Raw genomic sequence first — 24,391 nt, forward strand, 5'->3', positions numbered from 1 at the left:
TGAAATTTTATTGTTGTTGTTGCATCCCTGCCAGGTTTTGGTATCAGGATGATGCTAGCCTAGTAAAATGAGTTAGGAAGGAGTCCCTCTTTTTCCATTGTTTGGAATAGTTTCAGAAGGAATGGTACCAGCTCCTCTGTGTACCCCTGGTAGAATTCAGCTGTGAATCCTTCTGGTCCTTGACTTTTTTTGGTTGGTAGGCTATTAATTATTGCCTCAATTTCAGAACTTGTTATTTGTCTATTCAGGGACTTGACTTTTCCTGGTTTAGATTTTAAAGAAACTCAATGCAATCCAAAAGAATGTTGAAAACATACACAAAGAAATCAGAAAAACAATTTAGGATTTGAAAGATGAGATAGATTTTTCTAAATTGTAGAAATGAAAAATTTATTGAAGGAATTGCAAAATACAGTTGAAAGCTTTAACAATAGCCCAGCACAAGCAGAAGAAACAAGCTCAGAGCTGCAAGACAGGGCTTCTGAATTAACCCAGTTAGACAAAAAAAAAAAAAAAAAAAAAAAAAACTAATAAACTCTTCCAGAAATATGGGATTATATATAGTGTCCCAACCTACTAGTTATAGGTATTCCAGAGGAAGAAAAAGAAAAAGTAAAAAGTGTGGAAAACCTATTTGAGGAAATAATTTAAGAAAACTTCCTTAATTTTGTCAGAGATCTAGACAGCCAGGTGTAAGAAGATCGTAAAACTATGGTAAGATATAGTGCAAGAAGGACCTCACCAAGGCATATAGTCATCAGACTATCTAATGTCAATGTGAAGGGAAAAAAAACCCTAAAAGCAGAAAGAGAGAAGCATCTAATCACTTATAAAAGAAATCTCATTAAACTAACAACAGACTTCTCACCAGAAACCTTACGAGCCAGAAGATATTAGAGTCCTATTTTTGGTCTTCTTTAATCCTTTTCCCATTTGCCCCTAGAATACTCACTGGTGGCAACTGCAGCTGCAGTGTTTACCCTGAGATAACTTTGCCATGAAATACCTTGCTTTTATTATTATTTTATTGCTCTAGTATAGCAACTTTGGAAATAAAAGCCATCATTCTTTTTATAGCATTCTGTTTTTAGTAGTGATATTTTCATTTACAAAATATAGTAATTCTCGATTGCTGAAAATGTCAAATCCTAGAAAACGTAGCATTCCTACACGTGATGTTAACATCATTCTCAAACAGTTCTTGGTCAAAGATTCATTCATGAATCCAGTTTTTCTGAAATAGTTCTGATGATTCAGATGATTCTGATGTTAGTTCTGTTAAGAAATAACTCCAAGACCAGTTTTTATACTTTATTTTCACATTGAAAATCAGTCAGATTTGCTTCAGCCTCAAAGAGTTCATTTATATAAAATCAAATGAGTGCTGGCAGTGAACTGCAGTTTTTTTTTTTTTTTTTTTTTTGTAAATGGGAAAAGGGTTTTTAAAAATGCCAGGCAAGAATTTTGTATCCTGCTAAACTAAGTTTTATAAATGAAGGAGAAATAGTCTTTCCCAGACAAGCAAACAATAAGGGAATTCATCACCACTAGACTGTACCTACAACAAATGCTCAAAGGAATTCTAAACATAAAGGCAAAAGGGTGATATTCAGCATCCTAAAAACACATGAAAGTATTAAACTCTTTGCAACTATAAGACCTCTTTACAGGTCTTATAATGCAATAACACAATTGAGACTGCAAAGCAAGTAGGTAATAATTAGCATTGTAACAACAGGCTATCAATATTACATGTAATACTAATATTAAACATAAATGGGCTAAATGCTCCACATAAAAGATATTGGCTGATGGAATGGATTTTTTAAATAAACCCAACCATGTGCTACATACAAGAAACCCACCTAACAGGTAAATACATTTACAGAGTCAAAGTAAAGGGATGGAAAAAGATATTCCACACAAATGGAAACCAAAAGCAAATAGGAGTAGCTATGCTTACATCAGATAAAACAGATATTAAATCAACAATAGTTAAAAAAAGACAAAGAAGGTCATTATATCATCATAAAAGGATCAACTGAACAAGAAAAATGCCATTTCTAAATATATATGCATCGAGCACCACAGCACCAAGATTCATAAAACAAATGCAACTAGACCTAAGAAAAGAGATAGACAGCAATGCAATCATAGTAGGGGACTTCAGTACTCTACTGACAGCGCTAGACAGATCATTAAGGCAGAAAATCAACAAAGAAACTCTAGGCTTAAACTGGACTCTACACCAAATGGACCTAACAGACATTTGCAGAACAGTCTACCCTACACCTGCAGAATATTCATTCTTTTCATCTGCCTATGGAACATTCTCAAATGACCACATGCAACGCCACAAGGCAAGTCTCAAAAATATTTTAAAAATGGAAATCATATAAAGTATCTTCTTGGACCAAAGTAGAATAAAACTAGAAATCAATACCAAAAGGCACCCTCAAAGCCATACAAATGCATAGAAATTAAATAATCTGCACCTGAATGATTGTTGGATCAATGATGAAATTAAGGTGGAAATTTTTTAAAGTTTTGAAATGGATGAAAATAGACACAACATACCAAAAGCGTTTGAGGTACAGCAAAAACAGTGCTAAGAGGCAGTTTTACAGTGTTAACAGCCTACATCAAAAAGATAGAAAGATCTCAAATTAACAATGTAACATTGTACCTCAGAGAACTAGAAAAATGAGAGCAAACCACATCAAAAGCTTGCAGAACTAAATGAAATTGAGACCAAAAACATTACAAATAATTAATTAAAAGTTTGTTCTTTAAAAAAATAAGCAAAATTGATAGCTAGATAATCAAGTGAAAAAGAGAACATCCAAATAAGCAAAATCAGAAATAATAAAGGTGTCATTACAACTGATGCAACAGAAATACGAAAGATCACTAATGACTACTATCAGCATCTCTATGCATACAAGCTGGAAAACCTAGAGGAAATGGATAAGTTCTTAGAAATATACAGCCTCCCAAGATGAACTAGAAGAAATAGAAAACCTGAACAGACCAATAAGGAGTAGTGGAATTGAATCAGTAATTAAAAATCTCTCAATAACAACAACAAAAAAGCCCAGGGCCAGATGGTTTTACAGCCAAATTCTGCTAGACATAAAAGGAAGAACTGCTACCAATTCTACTAAAACTGTTCCAAAACATCAAGGAGGAGGGAATCCTCCCTAACTCATTCTATGAAGCCAGCATCACTCTGATACCAAAGCCAGACAAGAACACAACAAAAAAAGAAAGCTCTAGACCATTATTCCTGATGAATATAGATGCAGTTGTCCTCAATAAAATACTAGCAAACCAGATTCAGGAACATATACACAAAGAAAATCCAGCATAATCAAGTGGATTTTATTCCAGGGATGCAAGGTTGGTTCAACATACACAAATCAATTAATGTGATTCACCACAAAAACAGAATTAAAAACAAAAATACTATGTGATAACATCAATAGGTGCAGGAAGAACATTCAATAAATTCCAGCATCACTTCATAATAAAAACCCTTACCAAACTAGGCATAGAAGGAACATACCTCAAAATAATAAAAGCCATATATAACAAACCCACTTCCAACATTATACTGAATGAGGAAAAGTTAAAAGCATTCCCCCTAATAACTGGAACAAGACAAGGATACCCAGTTTCACCACTGCTGTTCAACATAGTCTTAGAAATCCTAGCTATAGCAATCAGGTAAGAGAATGAAATAAAAGGCATCCAAATTGGAAAAGAGGAACTCAAATAATCTCTACTGATTATATGTTTCTATACCCAGAAAACCCTAAAGACTCCTTCAAAAGACTCCTAGATTTGATAAATGACTTCAGTAAAGTTTCAGGATAAAAAATCAACATACAAAAATTAGCATTTCTTTACACCAATAACAGTCAAGCTGAGAACCAAATCAAGAACTCAATCCCATTTATAATGGCTATGAAAATAATAAAATACCCAGGAATACATTTAACCAAGGAGGTGAAAGATCTCTACAAGGAGAACTACAAAATACTGATGAAAGAAACCATATATAACACAAATAAATGGAAAACATACCATGTTCATGGATCAGAAGAATAAATATTGTTGAAATGAGTATACTACCCAAAGCAACCTACAGATTTAAGGCAATTCCTATAAAATTACCAATGTCATTCTTCACAGAATTAGAAAAAAAAATGAAATTTATACAGAGCAATAGAAAGAGCCCAAATAGCCAAAGTAAGCTTAAGCAAAAAGAATAAAGCTGGAGAAACCACATTGCCAGACTTCAAATTATACTACAAGGCTTTAGTAACCAAAACAGCATGGTACTGGTATTTTAAAAACACACTTAGATCGATAGAAAAGAATAGAGAACCAAGAACTAAAGCCACATACCTACAACCAAGTGATCTTTGACAAAGTCAACTAGCATATACACTGTGGAAAGGACACCGTTCAATAAATGGTACTGGGAAAATTGGAGAGTCATGTGCAGAAGAATGAAACTGGACCCCTATCTCTCACCAGATACAAAATTAAGATGGGTTAAAAACTTAAATGTAAGATGCCAGACTCTAAAAATCCCAGAAGAGAACCTAGGAAAAACTCTTCTGGACATTAGTATAGGCAAAGAATTTATAGTTAAGTCCTCAAAAGGAAATGCAGCAAAAACAAAAATAGACAAATGGTACATAATTAAATGAAAAGTTTCTGAAGAAATAATCAATAGAGTAAACAGAGAATCTACATAATGGAAGAAAATGTTTGCTAACAATGCATCTGACAAAAGGCTAATATCCAGAATCTACAAGGATCTCAAACAACAAGAGAAAAACAAATAATCCCATTAAAAAGTGGGCCAAGGACATGAACAGACATTTCTGAAAAGAAGACATACAAGCTGCCAGCAAACATATGAAAAAAGTCCTCAACATCACCAATCATCAGAGAAATGCACATTAAAACCACAATGAAATAGCGTCTTACACCAGTCAGAAAAGCTATTATTAAAAAGTCAAAAAACAACAGATGTTGACAAGGATGCAAAGAAAAGGAAATGATTTATACACTGTTAATGGGAATGTAAATTAGTACACCTTTATGAAAATAATATAGAGATTTCTCAAAGAACTAAAAATAAGACTACCATTCAACCACAATCCCATTATTGAGTACCTGCTCAAAGGAAAAGAAGCCTTTTTATCAAAAAGGCACCTGCACTAGTATGTGTATTGCAGTGCTATTAACAATAACAATGCCGTGGAACCAACCTTAAGTGTTCGTTAGTGAAGAATGAAATCATGTCTTTTGCAGCAACATGGATGGAACTGGAGGCCATTATCTTAAGTGAAACAATTCAGACACAGAAAGACAAATACCACATGTTCTCACAAGTGGGAGCTAAACACTGTGTACACATGGAAGCAGAATATGGAATGATGGACGATAGAGTATCAGAGGGGTGGGGAAGTGGTGGATGATGGGAGCTTGCTTGGCTGATGCAATGTGCCTTGCTCTGGTGATGGATGCACTGAAAGCCCTGACTTCATAGTGAAATATATCAATGCAGCAAAATTGCACTTGTAACCCGTGAATATACACAAAAAATAAATAAAGTTGAATGAGGTGGAGAAATTATAAGTTATATCTCAATGTTGTTTTGTTTCAAACAACAATTGAAACATTGTAAAATTGTTTGAAAATTTGTTTCAAAAATACAATTTCAAATTTGAATGGTTAAATTTGTATTAACCATTTATAGGTCTTCTTCATAGCTTTCCTTTTTCCCTAATTCTCTTATGTTAAACATTTCAAAGTGCTTAAAATTCTTTTTTAAAAGACTGCTCATTCAGATAATAATTCAAAAAGCAAGATGGACATAGGGGTGCAAGCCTGTAGTCCCAGCTACTTGGGAAGCTGAAGCGGGAGGATTGCTTCAGCCCAGGAGTTCTAGACCAGCCTGGGCAACATAGCAAGACCTCATCTAAAAAAAAATCAAAAAGCAGATAATTTTAAATTCTGCATAGGCCTGTCAAGAGGGTAATACTGGCCCTCTTGACGTCTCTTCCCCTTTGACTTCTAATATTTTGTGATTACCTAATAGTCCACAAACTTGTTTGAAGCTTTCAGAATTGGTGTTTTCGTAGATACACATTACTAATTTCCAAATATGTGTTGAAACTATTGCTATTGGAGAGAAGCAGGAAGACAAGAATTTAGCAGAATTGTCTAAGCACCTGCAAGATTTGTTTTGTTGTTTTGACTCTGTGCTTCCTACTGCCATCAGTAGGAACCAACCATCTCAGTACCTTTCAGCTCTCACATTGAGAAGTGAAAGCAGAAGAGAAGCTAAGGGTGTTGTCACTGAAAAAGCAAGCTGGACCAGGAGCTTTCTACTTAGAGTGGTCCAGGCATCGTCATCGCCTGGAAACATGTTAGAAATGTAGACTCTAGGGCCACACCCCAGACCTTCTGAATCGCGATCTGTACTCTGAGTAATATATAGCAAAAATGTTATTATATTTATTTCACAAAGGTTTTTCTTCCCATTGTTAACTTTTGTTATTTTTGTTTCATTAGAGACAGGGTCTGACACTGGTGCAGTGGCACAATTATAGCTTACTGCAACCTCAAACGCCTGGGCTCAAGCAATCCTCCTGCCTCAGCCTCCTGTTTAGCTGATACTACAGACATGCACCACTGCTCCCAGCCTCCATTCTTAACTTTTTTAACTTATGATTTTATTGCTTTAAAATTAAGTTTATCTTTAAAAATTGTCACCCTTTTTTTCCTTTTGAAAGAAGAACTCAAAAGATACTTGTTTAAGATCCACAAAAATTACGTATCAAGGTAGCACCCTTGACTTGTCAAGCTATGATAGTAATATCAGTGTACAATTTTTCACAGGTAATGGAAGAAAACAAGGATAGGTTTCCTGGTGCCCCAAAATATGGAGGCTGGATTGTGGACAACTGCCCTATTGTAAAAGAATTGTGGATGGTCTTAATCAAGAAAGGAGTTATACCTGATTTGGTCATCTATTTATCAGATACAGAAAACAATGGTTGGTAAATATTTATTATGTAAATTTGAAAGTGAAGTTTTTATTATTGATATTTTTGGTTAAATATAGAATGGACAACTCTCTACTCTTCCTAGATAGAAATACCCACCCCAGCAATCCCTGCAGGAACTAGAGGTACACAAAATGAGGCTTCCATGTACTGAGAAGGTGGCCAGGAATAAGTGCCGGATGGCTGAATGTTCTAGCTGGCCATTGTAATTGTTCTTTAAAGCTTACAGTTTAGCGCACACACACACACAATTAGAAGCTATAACTTCTAAATGAATAACGTATAAGGCTGAGGGCAAAGACTAAATGTTAGTTCTTCTTAACCTCAAGTAGGAAAAATGAGGTATATAAATTTAGCGGAGCTAAATTTTAATTATTCTGTTTGCCTCTTAAAGTAAGATATTCAAAATGGGAATTTCCAGGGGAAAAATATAATATATTACCTCTTTTCATATTTTATTTATTTATACTGTATTCATACACACCTTTTTAAAGAGAATATAAGATGGTCTATTAATCTTTTAAAGAATCTGGGCTCTAGATACATGCTTAAAGGAAAATATATTTAGAGATAGGCAGAAATAATGTTTGTGTTAATCTTCAAAATACATCTCACTGTATTTTATAAGCTACAAAAGTAATATTAGTCTCTTTATCTGTATTTCAGGAAAATATTTATTTAATAGAATATATTTACAGAATAAATCTGAAATTGACTCTAAGATTTTAGAAAGATTATTAGAAGAACTACAAAAGAAAAAAAAAGAGGAAGAAGCAGCAAGGTAAAATCTGCCTAGAATGATAAAACAGATTAATGTCTCTGTTACAGCAGTTAAATATCTTCTTGCAATTATACTTATAGAATACATTTACTATTGACATGATTATTAACTGGATCTGATTCTAGTTAATTTTAAGAAAAGCAGCGATTTCACAAACACTTACAGAAGCTCTAAAGCACACGGTTGTGGATGTTTTCACAGCCCATATCAAACTTGTTCTAAATCAAGCATCTGCTCTTAACAGACACTATGAAAAAAATGAGCATGGGCGAGATATATATATTGTTAGGATATTTATCTGTGACTTAATTTTGTTAACTAGCATTTACAAATTGAAGAAACAATATGATAGGAAGCAAATGAAAATATATAATACTTGTGTGACATGACTAAAATCCAAAGCCTGACTAAGTTCTACATATGGAAAGAACAGGCTAATTATTTATGTTTGACAGATTTAACATCGAGGGCTTATTCTCTGATCTGGGTATAATGAATGACTTTTTAAAATGTGACCACACAGTTATCTGTTCATGGCAGGGGTCAATACTAAACTTTAATAAACTGTAAGTCCTTCAGATTGAAGAATAAAATATTAAAAGAAACAATGACTTAGTTTGCTAATCGTTCTTCCTTACTAAAAAATTTCTTTAAATACTTTACATTTTAATTTGTCCACTAGGATTTCTACTATTCAGAGTAATAAAGGCCTAGACATTTAAGAATTAAATTTTTCCTTGTAAATCCATGGAACTTTCTACTATTGATGATGGCACCTATGGCTTTCTTAAATGCTATTTCCTTTTCCCTTTCAAATATTAGCTATTTGAGCTGAGACTTAGGAGGGCTCTTTAAACTCTAGAAATGAAGAAGCTGGGAGGTGGGTAATTACAGAGGTAGAGAGTGGTTTAACTGATATGTGTGTCAGAGGATTTTACTTTTTAGTGTTCGTTATTCATTTAAGCTAGTCACTCCTTTAGAAATTTAACACAAAAATATGTATGATTTAGTTAAATTAGTTAATAAAATTATTATATGATATATTGACCAAACACTACTTTAATTCAGACAATAATTACAAATTTACTTATATTCCCTTTTAGCTTTTAAAACTTTTGTTACAAATCTACTAATTAGCTACAATCAGCTATACTCAATCTACAGATCAGTTATAATCTGTTGATAATTAAGGAATTACTTAATCTTTTTCCAGTGAGTGAGAAATAGTCCAATCTTTGAGAACAGATGGATATCTCAACGTAAGAGTAAAACAAAGTTGATGTGATTTCTAGACTGGAGATCTGCTACATTTTAAATATATTAAAAATATGTATACCTTTAACTTTTTTAAAACAGGAAAAGATATCTTCTCCACTTTCTCTCAATTCTGCCTTCACCTCTTTTACCATATGGAATGCTCTAAATTATTTTTATAATCAATCTTTACTTCTTTTGATTCTAAATTTTTACATCTTTATAAACTTCTTAATTTCACTTGCCCAGATTGAAGCAGGCTTTTTCTATGTCTTTATATGTTGATTTTTAAAATTCAACATGAGTTTTTCAAAACAAACTTTTTTCCTTTATATTTCAGAAAATAAAATCTAAGATAGTTTTTTAAAAACTGTCAGACATTCACTTAAAGGCCTTATAGGTTGGTTAGAAAAGAGAGGAACTTAACAGGATTAAGAACTGCATCTTGATCAAATATCTAAAGACATGCTAAATTTTAAAACTTCTCCAGCATCAGTTTCCAAATGTGCCAGTCAAATGACGAGATAATTTCTGTCATATTGTTAGTCTTTGGATCTTCTATCCAAGTGATTTACAGAAATTTCTAAGAACTGGTAGCAAAATTCTTCCTTATTCTGTTCAGGTCTTAGATTCTCAGCAGCAACATACTTGATCCAGGATTTGGATAAGGAAGATGTCACAAAGAGCCCCATCTGAGGTACAGGCATAGCTTGGAGATATTGCAGGTTTGGTTCCAGGCCACCACAGTAAAGCAAGTCACATGAGCTTTTTGCTTCCCAGTGCATATAAAAGTTATGTTTACACAATATTGTCATCTATTAAGTGTGCAATAGCATTATGTCTAAAAATGTATATACCTTAATTTTAAAATGCTTTAAAAGAACATGGTGACGATCATCTAAGCCTTCAGTGAGTCAGTCATTTTGCTGGTGGAAAGTTTTGCCTCAGTGTTGATGGCTGCTGACCGTTGAGGGTAGCAGTTGCCAAAGGTTGGGGTGGCTATGGAAATTTCTTCAACTAAGACAACGATGAAGTTTGTTGCATCTATTTATTACTCTTTCTTTCCCAAAATATTTTTCTGTGGTGTGTAATGTTGTTTGATAGCATTTTACCCACAGTAGAACTTCTTTCAAAATTGGAGTCAATCCTGTCAAACGCACAACTACTTTATCAACCAAGTTAATGTAGTATTCTAAATTTTTTGTTGTAATTTCAACAATGTTCACAGCATCTTCACCAAGAATAGATTCCATCTCAAGAAACCAGTTTCTTTTCTTATCCATGAGAAGAACTCTTCATCTGTTCAAGCTTGATCATGAGATTGCAGCAATTTAGGCTTCACTTCTAATTCTAATTCTCTTCCTATTTTTACTACCTCTGCCATTTCTTCCTTCATTAAAGTCCTGAACTTATTAAAGTAATCCATGAGGGTTGGAATCACCATCTTCCAAATTCCTGTTAATGCGGATATTTTGACCTCCTCCCACAAATCATGAATGTTCTTAATGGCAACTAGAATGGTAAATCCTTTCCAGAAGGTTTTCAATTTACTTTGCCCAGATCCATTAGAGGAATCACTATCTATGACAGCTGTAGTCTTATGAAATGTGTTTCTTAATAATTAGACTTAAAAGTCAAAATTACTCTTTGATCCATGGGCTGCAGCATGGATGTTGCATTAGCAGGCATGAAAACATTCATTCTTCTTGTATGTCTTCATCAGAGCTCTTGGGTGACTATGTGCATTGTCAATGAGCAGTAATATTTTGAAATTAATCTTTTTTTCTAAGCAGTAGATCTCAGCAGCAGATAAAATACTCAGTAAAGCATGCGGTAAACAGATGTACTGTCATCTAGGCTTTGTTCTATTTGTAGAGCACAGGCAGAGTAGATTTAGCATAGTTATTAGGGGGCCTAGGATTTTTGGACTGGGAAATGGGCATTGGCTTCACCAGCTGCACAAGCCCTTAATAAGAGTGTCAGCCTGTCCTTAAAGCTTTGAAGCCAGGCATTGACTTCTCCTCTCTAGCTCTGAAAGTCCTAGATGGCATCTTCTTCCAACAGAAGTGTGTTTTGTTGACATTGAAAAATCTGTTGTTTAGTGTAGCCCCCTTTATCTATGGTCTTAGCTATGTCTTCTAAATAACTTATTGGAGCTCCTACATCAGCACTTGCCTACTTCACCTTGCTCTGCACTTTGATGTTATAGAGATGGCTTCTTTCCTTAAGCCTCATGAACCAATTTTTGCTAGCTTCAAACTTTTCTTCTCCAGATTCCTTGCCTCTCTCAGCCATCACAGAATTGAAACAAATTATAGGGCCTTGCTCCTGATTAGGCTTTGGCTTAATGGAATGTTGTGGCTGGTTTGATCTAATCAGACCACTCAAAAACTTTCTCCATATCAATAGTAAGGCTGTTTTACTTTTGTATCATTAGTGTATTCACTGGAGTAGCACTTTTTATTTCCTTGAAGAACATTTCTTTGGCATTCACAGCTTGGCTATTTTGCACAAGAGGCATAGCTTTTGGACTATCTCAGCCTTCAATATACCTTCCTCACTAAGCTTAGCCATTTCTAGCTTTTGATTTAAAGTGACAAATGTGGGGCTCTTTTTTTCACTTAAAAACTTAGAGGCCATTGTAGGGTTATTAATTGACCTCATTTCAATATTATTGTGTCTTTGAGGATAGGGAGGCCTGAGGAGAGGGAGGGAGTCAAGGGATCAGCCAGTCAGTGGAGCAGTCACAACACCCACAACATCTATCAATTAAGTTTACCGTCTTATATGGACGTGGTTCATGGCACCCCAAACAATGATGATAGTAACATCAAAGATCATTGATCACAGATCACTGATACATAATAGTAATGAGAAAGTTTGAAATAGAGAAATAGAGTTGCTCAATGCAGGGTTGCCACAGACCCTCAACTTGTAAAAAGAAAAAACAAAACAAAACAGGATATCTGTAAGCGCAATGAAGCAAAGCACAATAAGGCAAGGTATGCCTACAGAGCAACGGCCTGTTCACACGCAGACAGAATGAGAAAGGAGTTCAGAAACAACACTCAGTAGCCTCAGAGGGCTGAGGCTGAGCAAAGAAAACTTGAATTACGCCAAGACTTCTGACTGGAACACAGGATTAGGAATGCAGTGAGAGAATGTCCTCCATTAACAGGAAGCCGACCTGCTGGGAGAAGAGGTGTAGTAATGTCTTATGTGTAACTAGCTTTCAAAAGAAGGGAAAATGGATGCAAAGAATGCCGAGTATGAGAAAATAACAGGTCTGAGGAAAGCTGTGCCCCCAGTGTGTGCTGCTGACACGAATGGGCTCCTCCTTAACTAGTGCCCTACTGATTAGTACCTGATACAATTTTTTGTTATAATTTTTTAAAGATTCAGTCAACATTCTTTTGTATGTTTGTGCAGTAGTATTCCTCTTTCTGAGGGCTAAATTCCTAGATCTAGAATTTCTAGATCAAAGGTATATACATTTTAATTTTTAATAAATATTGCCTTTCTACAACATTTTACTAACTTTCCATCCAACTTTCTTCACCACCGTTAAGGCAGGTTTGATGCTTCAATCCTAATGAAAAAGAGATACCCTCCAGGTTTTTAAGTTTCCATATTCCAGGTCTCTTTAAATTTCATCACTACTATGTTAAAAATAAAATAATTAGGATTTTTTTCTTATTAGAAAGATAAATTTACAAAGTTCTGCTTATTCAATATAGAAAAAATTTTAATAAAAAAGTTCAAGAAAACTTAAAACTCTTACATGCCATCATCCATGTTGACCATTTGATTGGTTTTCTCCTAGACTTTTAATCCTCGTTTGTATGCATTCTAAATACCAAATTAAAATTATATTATACATATAGTTTTATATTCAACTTTTCTTACTTAACATTATATTGTGAACATTTACCATTAAATCAGAGGAAAAATGCTACAAATCCTCCCATTTGCCTTTTCAATGTAGAGTTAGGTAATCCTGTCTTATTTTTGACAGGTTTCCTAATTAATAGACAAAGTTTTTCAAAGTATAACATTCCAGTTTTTCTCCCCCAGAAGAAAACGCTGAAAAGTAACTAGTCTCAACATGAGTAATTTAAAATTATACATTGTAAAGTAAGTATAATACGATTTAATCTTTATTTTTAACACTATAAGCATTTAATCCTGCAATAGTGTGAGAAGTCTGAATTTCCAAAGATAATTAAATTTGAACCTTTTCATTTCAGAAAAGCCACAGAAGAGGCACTGAGACTTGAAGAAGAAAATCGAAGGCTACTAGAAGTTATGAAAGCGAAGGCAAAAGGCAAGCACAGATTGCTATGACTGATGATGTGTCATGGTATTGTTACTGCAAGCAATTGCACTATTTCAAGTGAATTATAGACTGGGTGATCACATTTCCCAATTTGTCCATGAGAACCCAGGTTTATGCCTATGTTCTTGAAGTCTTTATAGCACCTTTTATTCTTAAAGTGTTCCAGTTTGTATACTAAATAATATTGTCACTGAAGTAATGGATTCATAGGAAAATGACTCTTGACACAGATACCTATTCATATACCCTGTACAAGTGATACACAGCAGAATAGCACACACAGCTTGTCTTTAAATGGTGGCTGTTGACACAGGTGACACACAGCTGTTAGAATTACTTCTGTTAGAACCATCCTACAGGAGTTGAGAAGACAGCAAATCTCTTATTACCCACTCACTGTCTTTAAGATTAAACTCCCATCTTCATTATATAACTTATTCTAACAGTTTCTTTTAAGATTGGAGTTTCTCAATGGACTTAAACTGTACCCTAGAACAAATAGATGTAACAGATAATTACAGAACATTCTACCCGACAACTGCAGAATATTAATTCTGTTCATCACACATAGAATATCCTCCAAGATAGATCATATAATAGGCCACAAAACAGGTCTCAGCAAATTTATTTTTTATTTTTATTTTTATTTTTTGAAACAGAGTCTTGCTCTGCCGCCCAGGCTGGAGTGCAGTGGCGCGATCTCGGCTCACTGCAAGTTCCGCCTCCTGGGTTCACACCATTCTCCTGCCTCAGCCTCCCAAGTAGCTGCAGGCACCCACCACCATGCCTGGCTAATCTTTTGTATTTTTATAGAGACGGAGTTTCACCGTGTTAGCCAGGATGGTCTCGATCTCCTGACCTCGTGATCCACCCGCCTCGGCCTCCCAAAGTGCTGGGATTACAGGCATGAGCCACCGTGCCCGGCAGTCTCAGCAAATTTAAGAAAATCAAAATTATACCAAGTACTCTCTCAGACCACAGTGGAATAAAATTGGAAATCAACTCCAGAAGGAACCCTCAAAACTATACAAATACATGGAAATTAGACAACCTGTTCCTGAATGATCTTTGGGCCAACAATTAAGAAGGAAATTTAAAAATTATTTGAACTGAAGAATAACAGTGACACAACTTATCAAAACTTCTGGGATACAGCAAAAGTGGTCCAAAAAGGAAAGTTCATAGTATTAAATGCTTACATCAAAAAGTCTGAAAGAGCACAAATAGACAATCTAAGGTCACACCTCAAGGAACTAGAGAAGCAAGAACAACCCAAACCCAAACCCAGCAGAAACAAGAACAATCCAAACCCAAACCCAAGATCCCCAAAACAGAAGAAAAGAATAACGAAGATCAGAGCAGAACTAAATAAAATTGAAACAAAAATAAATAAATAAATAAAAGATAAATGAAACAAAAAGCTGGTTCTTTGAAAAGATAAACAAAATTGATAGAACATTAGTGAGATTAACCAAAAAAAGGAGAGAAGATTCAAATAAGCTCAATTAGAAATGAAACAGGAGACCAGGTGTGGTGGCTCACGCCTGTAATCCCAGCACTTTGGGAGGCTGAGGAGGGTGGATCACTTGAGGTCAGGAGTTCGAGACCAGGCTGGCCAATATGGCGAAACCCCGTTTCTACTAAAAAAATTTTTTAAATTAGCCAGGCATGGTGGTGCACGCCTGTAATCCCAGCTACTTGGGAGGCTGAGGCAGGAGAATCGCTTGAACCTGGGAGGCAGAGGTTGCAGTGAGCTGAGATCATGTCACTACACTCCAGCCTGGGCAACAGGCTAATAAGCAAGAGAGCAAGAAAGCAAGAAAGCAGACAGGCAGGAAGGAAGGAAGGAAAAAAAAAGAAACGGGAGATATTACAGCCAGTACCACAGAAACACAAAAGATCATTCAAGGCTACTATGAACACCTTTATGCACACAAACTAGAAAATCTAGAGGAGATGGATAAATTCTTGGAAGTAAACAACCCTTCTAGATTAAATCAGGAAGAAATAGAAGCTCCGAACATACCAATAACAAGTAGCAAGATTGAAAACAGTAATTTTAAAATTTCCAACAAGAAAAAGTCCAGGACCAGGTGGATTCACAGCTGATCTCTATCAGGCATTCAGAGAATTGGTACCAATCTTACTGAAACTATTCCAAAAGCTAGAGAGAGAGGGAATCCTCCCTAAGTCATTCTATGAAGCCAATATTACTCTAATACCAAAACCAGGAAAGAACATTAAAAAAAAGGAACAAGACCAATATCCCTGATGAACATAGATGCAAAAATCATCAATGAAATACTAACTGAATTCAATAGCATGTCAAGAAGATAATACACCATGATCAACTGGGTTTCATACCAGGGATGCAGGGATAGTTTAACATACACAAGTCAATAAATGTGATATACCATGTAAACAGAAGTAAAAACAAAAATCTTAAGATCATCTCAATAGATGCAGAAAAAGCATTTGACAAAATCCAGCACCCCTTTATGATTAAAACCCTCAGCAAAATGGACATAAAAGGAACACACCTCAAGGTAATAAAAGCCATCTATGGCCGGGCACAGTGGCTCACACCTGTAATCCCAGCACTTTGGGAGGCCGAGCCGGGCTGATCACGAGGTTAGAAGATCGAGACCTTCCTAGCTAACACGGTAAAACCCCATCTCTACTAAAAATACAAAAAATTAGCCAGGCATGGTAGCATGTGCCTGTAGTCCCAGCTACTCAGGAAGCTGAGGCAGGAGAATCACTTGAACCCAGGAGGTGGAGGTTGCAGTGAGCGAGATCATGTCATTGCACTCCAGCCTAGGTGACAGAGCGAGATTCTGTCTCAAAACAAAACAAAAAAGCAATCTATGACAAACCCACAGCCAACATTACACTGAAAGGGGAAAAGCTAAAAGCATTGCCACTGAGAGCTAGAACAAGACAAGGATGCCCACTTTCGCCACTGCTATTCAACATTGTACTGGAAGTCCTAGCCGGAGCACTCAGACAAGAGAAAGAAATAAAGAGCATTTAAATCGGTAAAGAGGAAGTGAAACTGTTGCTATTCACTGATGATATGATCATATACCTAGAAAATTCTAAATACTCATCCAAAAAAGCTCCTAGATCTGATAAATGAATTCAATAAAGTTTTGGGATACAAAATCAATGTACACAAATTAGTAGCACTGCTATATAACAACAACCAAGCTGAGAATCAAATCAAGAACTCAACCCCTTTTACAACAGCTGCAAAAAAAAAAAAAAAGTATATATATACACCTAACCAAGGAGGTGAAAGATCTCTACAAGGAAAACTACAAAACGCTGCTGAAACAAATCATGAATGACACAAACAAATGAAAATACATCCCATGCTCATGGATGGGTAGAATCTATTAGCATGTGAAAATAAACATACTGCCAAAAGCAATCTACAAATTCAATGCAATTCCCATCAAAATACCATCATTATTCTTTACAGAACTCCAAAAAAAAAAATCCTAAAATTCAATGGAACACAAAAAGAGCCCACATAACCAAAGAAGACTAAGCAAAAAGAACAAATCTATAGGCATCACATTACCCAACTTCAAACTACACTTCAAGGATATAGTTACCAAAACAGCATGGTACTGGTATAAAAATAGGCATGTAGACCAATGGAACAGAATAGAGAACCCAGAAATAAAGTCAAATATTTACAGCCAACTGATATTTGACAAAGAAAACAAGCAAACAAACAAACAGACAAAACATAAAATGGAGAAAGGACACCCTGTTCAACAAATGGTGCTGGGATAATTGGCAAGCCACAATGAAGAATGAAACTCGATCTTTGTCTCTCACCTTATGCAGAAATCCACTGAAGATGGATCAAGGACTTAAATCTAAGACCTGAAACCATAAAAATTCTAGAAGATAACATCAAAACACTATTCTAGACATTGACTTAGGCAAAGAGTTCATGCCCAAGAACCCAAAAACAAAAAGATAAATAGATACGAGCTAATTAAACTAAAAAGCTTCTGCACAGCAAAAGAAATAATCAGCAGAGTAAACAGACAATCCACAGAGTGGGAGAAAATCTTCACACACTACCCATCTGACAAAGGACTAATATCCAGAATCTACAAGGAACTCAAATCAGCAAGAAAAATAATAATAATCCCATCAGAAAGTGGGCTAAGGACATGAATAGACAGTTCTCAAAAGAAGATATACAAATGGCCAACAAATATATGAAAAAATGCTCAACATCACTAATTATCAGGGAAATGCAAATCAAAACCATAGTGACATACCACCTTACTCATGTAAGAATGGCCATAATTTAAAAATCAAAAAATTATAGATATTGGTGTAGATGTGATGAAAGGGAAACAGTTTTACATTGCTGGTGGGAATGTAAACCAGTGCAACACTATGGAAAACACTATGGCAATTCCTTAAAGAACTAAAAGTAAAACTACCATTTGATCCAGCAATTCTACTCCTGGGTATCTACCCAGGGGAAAAGAAATCATTATTTGAAAAAGACTTGCACATACATGTTTATAGCAGCACAATTCACAATTGAAAAAATATAGAACCAGCCTAAATGCCATCAACCAACGAGTGGATAAAGAACATGTGATATATATATTATATATATAATATATATTCCATGGAATACTACTCAGTCATAAAAAGGAACGAAATAATGGTTTTTGCAGCAACCTGGATGGAGTTGGAGACCATTATTCTAAGTGAGGTAACTCAGGAATGGAAAACCAAACATCGTATGTTCTCGCTTATAAGTGAGAGCTAAACTATGAGGACACAAAGGCATAAGAATGATATACTAGACTTTGGGAAGTTGGGGGGAAGGTGGGAGGAAGATGAGAAATAAAAGACTACACATTGGGTACAGTGTACACTGCTCAGATGATAGGTGTACCAAAACCTCAGAAATCACCACTAAAGAACTTTTCCATGGAACCAAACACCACCTGTTCCTCAAAAACTTTTGGAATAAAAAAATTTTTTAAAGATAAAACAGACGTTAAAAAAAGACTGGAGCTCTTAACCTAGGGTCTATGGGTAAAATTCAGAGATGTGTGAACTTAACTGGAAAATAATTCAAAATTTATTTTCACTAACGTTTAACTGAAATTTATTATGTCCTTCAATGCGCAATTAATATAGGCAACAAACCACAATAGTATTAGCAATACCTTGACTTTGTCACCAATAGAAATGAAGATGTTTTCATATCACATTATAATTTTACGTATTTTTAAATGTTTATCACTGTTCCAAAATTGTGGTAGTTATTAAACCAGCTACTAGTTCTGGGTTGTTTGGGGGTTTTTTGTTTGTTTGTTTGTTTGTTTGTTTGTTTGTTTGTTTTGAGCCACAGTCTCACTCCATGACCCAGGCTGGAGTGCAGTGACACAATCTCAGCTCACTGCAACCTCCACCTCCCGGGTTTGAGCAATTCTCCTGCCTTAGCCTCCTGAGTAACTGGGGCTACAGGTGTGTGCTACCACACCCAGCAAATTTTTGTATTTTGTATTTACATTTAATATATTGATTATCCCACTACATGATTTATTCTTTTTTGTTAACTGTAAGAAAATCGATCATTATATGTATAATCTAGCCTGGTGCTACCCATTAGAAGCATAATATAAGCCATACATGGAACTTTAAATTTTCTGAAAGTCACATATTTTATATTTAGTTTTTCATATTAAATATTTAAAATTCACTGTATGTTTTATACTTGCAGTATATATCAATTTGGACTAGACTCATTTCAAGTGCTCAATAGCCACATGTAGCTAGTGGCTACTATATTGAATGTTGCTGATGTAGCCTTTTCTTTGGACATTGGGCTATTTCTAGATTTACTGTAAGGATATTTGGAACTGCCATAAACATTTCATTTTTGAATGAACCCCTAGTTAGGTACTCACATAGCACTCCGAGCAGATGACTGTCATCCTTTACCACTGCATGTGAATAGCTATAATATATAGATAATTTTTCTATCTCCCCCATTAAACTACATACTCTAGGAGGGCAGGGACCATTTTGTATTCTTTGCTTGGCTTCAGCACTTGTCAACACCCAATAAATATTTGTTGACTTCAACCAAATGATAATTTATTTCTTCAAATTTTTTTAAAAGCTGAAGAGACTGATAATGAGGATGAAGAGGAGATTGAAGGTGATGATTTGGAAGTTCACGAAGAGCCTGAGGCACCTGAGGTGTCTCACGATACCCGAGGGTCATTGTTACCTGAGGAGTCTGAAGCATCTGAGGCCCCTGAAACTGAGCCTGAAGCAGGTTAGACTTTATTGATAGCAAGTTCTTAATTCTGCTTATGTGCATTAATGTGTCTGTTTCGGCATGTGTGTATGTATATATGTTGGTAAAATGGAAGCTGGCTGAGAATGGAGAGATGAGCCCCCAAAGAGCAGCCATTGAGTCCAAATCTCACAGTTTCAAGTGTGGTAGGAAAGCGGAGTTTGCTCTGCCCCAGCACTGGCATGCAGAAGCACAGCTGGCTATGTAATTTCTGGGGCATGTTGTTCAAAAAGCAGGAAAGAAGTGTCATTAAAGGTAGTAAAATATAACGCTTTTTCCTTTCTTCCAGAGTCTCTCTCTCAATTTGTCATGCTATTTTTTTGTTTGCTATTTAATGTTGCTCTAAGTAAAGAAAAATTAAATTAAAATTTTAAATTATTAGCATGAATTTTACAGTTCATCTTTGTGGTGTGTAATGCCATTTTTAAATGCAAATATAAGAGCATTTTAAACGTAAATATAAGGGCATTAACTCTTTAAGCCCTACCTCAGAGGTCTCATTTGGTGGAAGGGACAGGGCAAGAGGGAGTCTATGTGCAATGAAAACCACTCCAAGGACTAGGGAGTGGGCTTAAAGCAGGAAGATGGGGTACCCACCTGTGGTGGGAATGAGGCTTGCAAATGCTTTCAAGCAGAGTTAGTATTGAATATGAAACTCACCCTACAAACTAAAAGGTCTTCAGATACCTGTAACTGGATGCTAGCCCAGAGCAGTTAAGGACTTGGAACTGCTGTGAGTTTACAAAATAAGCAAGACTAAGGGAAATTAATGAAAATTACACAATTCATATTTCACGGCTTGTACGTGCATGTGTTTCATTCTGACAAGTATATTGAGTATTATGCATATCTAAGTGCCCCAGGCTGGTTTGTTCGCTTAAAAAGTTATCGAAGCCCCAAGCATCTTCTTTCCTCCTGCACTTCTCTCCTCCTGCACTTCTCTCCAGTATCTGACTCCATCCTCACAATCCAAAGCTGGCTGCTGCATCCAGACACAATGTCTCCTCTTGCAAGCTTTTACTTTTTATTTCTAATTCAAGAAATAGATAGTTCCCAGAGACTTTCACCTACATTTCATTGAGCAGGATATTGTATCATTGTCTACCCCTACTTGCAGGGAATCTGGGAATTTAATTTGGACTTGGCTTCCTTGCCTAGATGGTAGAAGCCAATGGAATAGAAGAATGAGAGGGGGTTTGAGGGAGCCAACCAACAGTATCTACCATACTGCCTTTGCACAGATGCAGGTTGCAGGAATGCCTAGGCTCAGGTTCATGATTTCATCCAAGAAATAAGGGATCATCCGCTCAAATTCTTAAATGCTTAACTGAGGCTTTAGAGTTTCACATAAAAGAGAAATTTTTTTCATAGTATAGGTGGTAGATCAGCTGTATCAGAATCACCTATGGTTCTTATTTTAAAGTAAGCCTCTGAGCTCTATGCAGGTTCTGGTTCAGTAAGTCTAGGATGGAATTTAGGAATCTACATTTTAATGAACACCCCAGTGATTCTTTTACATACTAACAGTTAAGAACTACTGCTATAGGAAAAAAATTTTGCCTGAAAAAAAGGTTTTGTAAATTTTTCCTTATATCATGGAAAAAGCACAGTAGCATACCTGAGAAAAATCTGATCCTGAAAATAAAAACTCTAGAATGGTTTAGCTGTACACTGTATCTGCAGGTCAAAATTAATGAATATATTGAATAGAAATTTGAAAAATGTCTATTAAAGACAGTGATCATGGTTCTGATATAGTTGATGTTGAACTGTGTGTTTCAAAATCATACATCCATCCAGGTTTGATAAAAATATGTGCTAACTATAGAAAATACGGAAATTATACAAATAGGTTTTAGCATACCTATCACTCAAGTAGTGTACATTGTATCCTATAGGTGGTTTTTCATCCCACGCTCCCCTCTCACCCTGCTCCCTTCTGAGTCTCCAGTGTCCATTATACCACTCTGTATGCTTTTGCATACCCACGGCTTAGCTCCCACTTGTGAGAACATTCCCAATGCATATGTTAACTCTACTATTGCATTTTAGATTTCCTTGCATTGTTTTCGTATTTCAGTTACCTTTCTTGTATTTCTGCCTTTATTTTAGGCTGGTCTATCTTTATGCCTCGTGATTTTTATTTCATAGACTCAGTTGTTCTCTTGGTTTTTTAGTACTCCAAGCATACATCTTGTAAAATTTACTCTGCTTTATATAATAAATTGTCTTCAGAAGTAAAATTTTCATCTGAATCTTTGGATCAATACTCTCTTTTTCTTCATCGATTTTATTTTTGTTGTTTTTGTGGACTTATCCTTGGATGAAGCAGAATATTTCCAACTCTTCATTTACCAACAGGAAGGGTAGGTAGAGTATTTATAAGAACCCTGCCCCCCTACCCTGACCACCACACACGTGTACCTTTCACTTAGACTTCTTGCCTGGCACTCTCAGATATAGACCTGTTATATCTGATATAGGTTAATGCAAATCAACCTAGTTCAAGTTGTAATATTTAGTAAATATTCATCTTGTATGGCTCTTCTAGACTAAGGCTAGATCTTCACCCCCAACTATTGCAGTCTTTGATTAAGCCAGAGAAGCTAAGGCATTGTAGAATTATCTGTATATTCTTGGTGTTCTTTCTTCTCTTCCATGGTTTATAATGATTTTCTTAATTGAGCAACCTACAATTAAACATGTCACCACCAGGCCAGCCCCAGGCTTATCCCCTTCTACTTCCTGCTCTATTGAGTATTAAACATTATCGATCCTGTTGAAAGAGGACCCAAGTATCATTTTAGCTACCTCAGAAGACAGTTTCCACAGTGTTACAGAATATGTGTGTGTGTGTATATACATATGTACATGTACATATAGATTTATGTATTTTTGTCTATGCAAAACTTGTGTTTCAGAACTAGGAGCAGAGTAGGATGAAAAGACAGATAATTAGGTCTGCCTTCCCTGAAACCACCTCTGCTGGATCTGTATGTGCAGCATGTCTTACATCCTTCAGGAAAAATTTTCAATCTATACATTCAACAGTGAAATTAGTTGAGATTCTCTTAAATCTCTCCATGCCTACACCTACAGCTGGGACTTTGCAATATCATCATCTCTCATTGCCACTTTGTGATCTTTTTTGGTGTATCTTCTTGAAAAACTTTTTTTTAATACAGATAGTGTCTTGCTCTGTCACCCAGACTGGTGTGCAGTGGCATGATCATAGCTCACTGTAACTTGAATTCCTGGGATCAAGTGGTCTTCCCACCTCAGCCTCCCATGTAGCTGGGACCACAGGTATGAGCCACCATGCCTGGCTAATTTTCATTTTTTGTAGGGATGTGATCTTGCTGTGTTACCTAGGCTGGTCTTGAACTCCCGGCCTTAAGTGATTCTCCCACCTCTGCCTCCCAAAGGCCAGGATTACAGGCATGAGTCACTATGCCTGGCTTCATGGGTATTTTAATAAGAAATTAAAAAGAATATCAGGCATTATTAGTCTACTGCCAAATTAAAAGAAGTTTGATTAATACTTCACAAATTATCAGCCAGAATTTTATGTATCATGTGTCAATTATTATTCTAGTCCATGTCTTTTTACGTGTTTAAGAATATTCTTTATTTTCTGCCTTTTTAATTGTGTATTCTTATGCCATTCTTTCCCTAACAAAAACTGTACTTTCTATTAGACATTTCATATACAATTTAAACTATTTGAAGTGTTCTTTGTGCCAAAACATTCATAAAGAAATAATGTTTTAAAATTCAAACACTAACTATTAGATTTCTTTCTTAAGTATCTGAGCCTATTGAGGAAACTACAGTGGAAACAGAAATCCCAAAAGGATCCAAAGAGGGCCTGGAAACTGAAAAATTATCTGAAACAGGTTAGACTGTAAAATGAAAGTAGTTAGTGCATAAAAGTACTTTCCATATTTTCTTATAATGGGTCCCTAATTTTAGGCATAGTAGGTGCTTCATACTTATTTCTTTCTATGTTGTATGCTAATCAACATACATAAATATTTGGCTTACTCCATTAAAAGTGTATCAAACCAGATTATAACACTGGTTTTCACACAAATTTGTTTTATACATTTTTTATTAACAGTTAAAGTTTCCTTAAGAAACTCATGTTAATTATCCAAAAGCTTGAGTTTTAGTAACAGGTAAATACACATCTACAGCAAATATAAGAACAAAACATAATTAAATTATAAATTTATGAATGTATATTGTTGCTTAGAATATTTTTTTCAACTGTTTAAAAATACTACAAAGTATAAGTTATTTTGGCAATATGGCTAAAGATAGGATATTTAAAGCCCCTTTTTTCTTTCCTTTGTCTTTTACTCAAAAGTTGTACTACCTGAGTTTCCAGAAGACTCTTATCCTGATGTTCCTGAAATGGAGCCATTTAAAGAGAAGATTAATTCTTTCATCATCCTCTGGAAACAGCTGGAATCAACAATTAGTGAGGCTTACATTAAAATTTTAAACTTGGAGATTGCTGACAGAACTCCACAGGAATTACTTCAAAAAGTAGTTGAGACTATGGAAAGTAAGGG

The 24,391-nt window shown here is 35.4% G+C and overlaps 1 protein-coding gene across 9 annotated transcripts in view; it reads left to right on the forward strand.

Moving 5' to 3' along the window:
* Positions 1–24,391, forward strand: part of AK9 (adenylate kinase 9) — a 184,126-nt gene that overhangs the window by 95,034 nt on the left and 64,701 nt on the right. For 6 of the 9 annotated variants that reach the window (XM_050786818.1, XM_050786816.1, XM_050786819.1 and 3 more), the window contains 6 exons: positions 6,922–7,078; positions 7,755–7,869; positions 13,371–13,447; positions 19,635–19,793; positions 23,621–23,710; positions 24,184–24,384. In XM_050786818.1, coding sequence (XP_050642775.1) covers positions 6,922–7,078; positions 7,755–7,869; positions 13,371–13,447; positions 19,635–19,793; positions 23,621–23,710; positions 24,184–24,384 — 799 coding nt within the window. Of the gene's footprint in view, positions 1–6,921; positions 7,079–7,754; positions 7,870–9,745; positions 9,805–13,370; positions 13,448–19,634; positions 19,794–23,620; positions 23,711–24,183; positions 24,385–24,391 lie in introns of those variants that run through there. The other 3 variants (XR_007724864.1, XM_050786822.1, XM_050786823.1) reach the window with 3 other exon arrangements.

This window comes from Macaca thibetana, chromosome 4 (genome assembly GCF_024542745.1).
Source record: "Macaca thibetana thibetana isolate TM-01 chromosome 4, ASM2454274v1, whole genome shotgun sequence".
NCBI lineage: Eukaryota > Metazoa > Chordata > Mammalia > Primates > Cercopithecidae > Macaca > Macaca thibetana.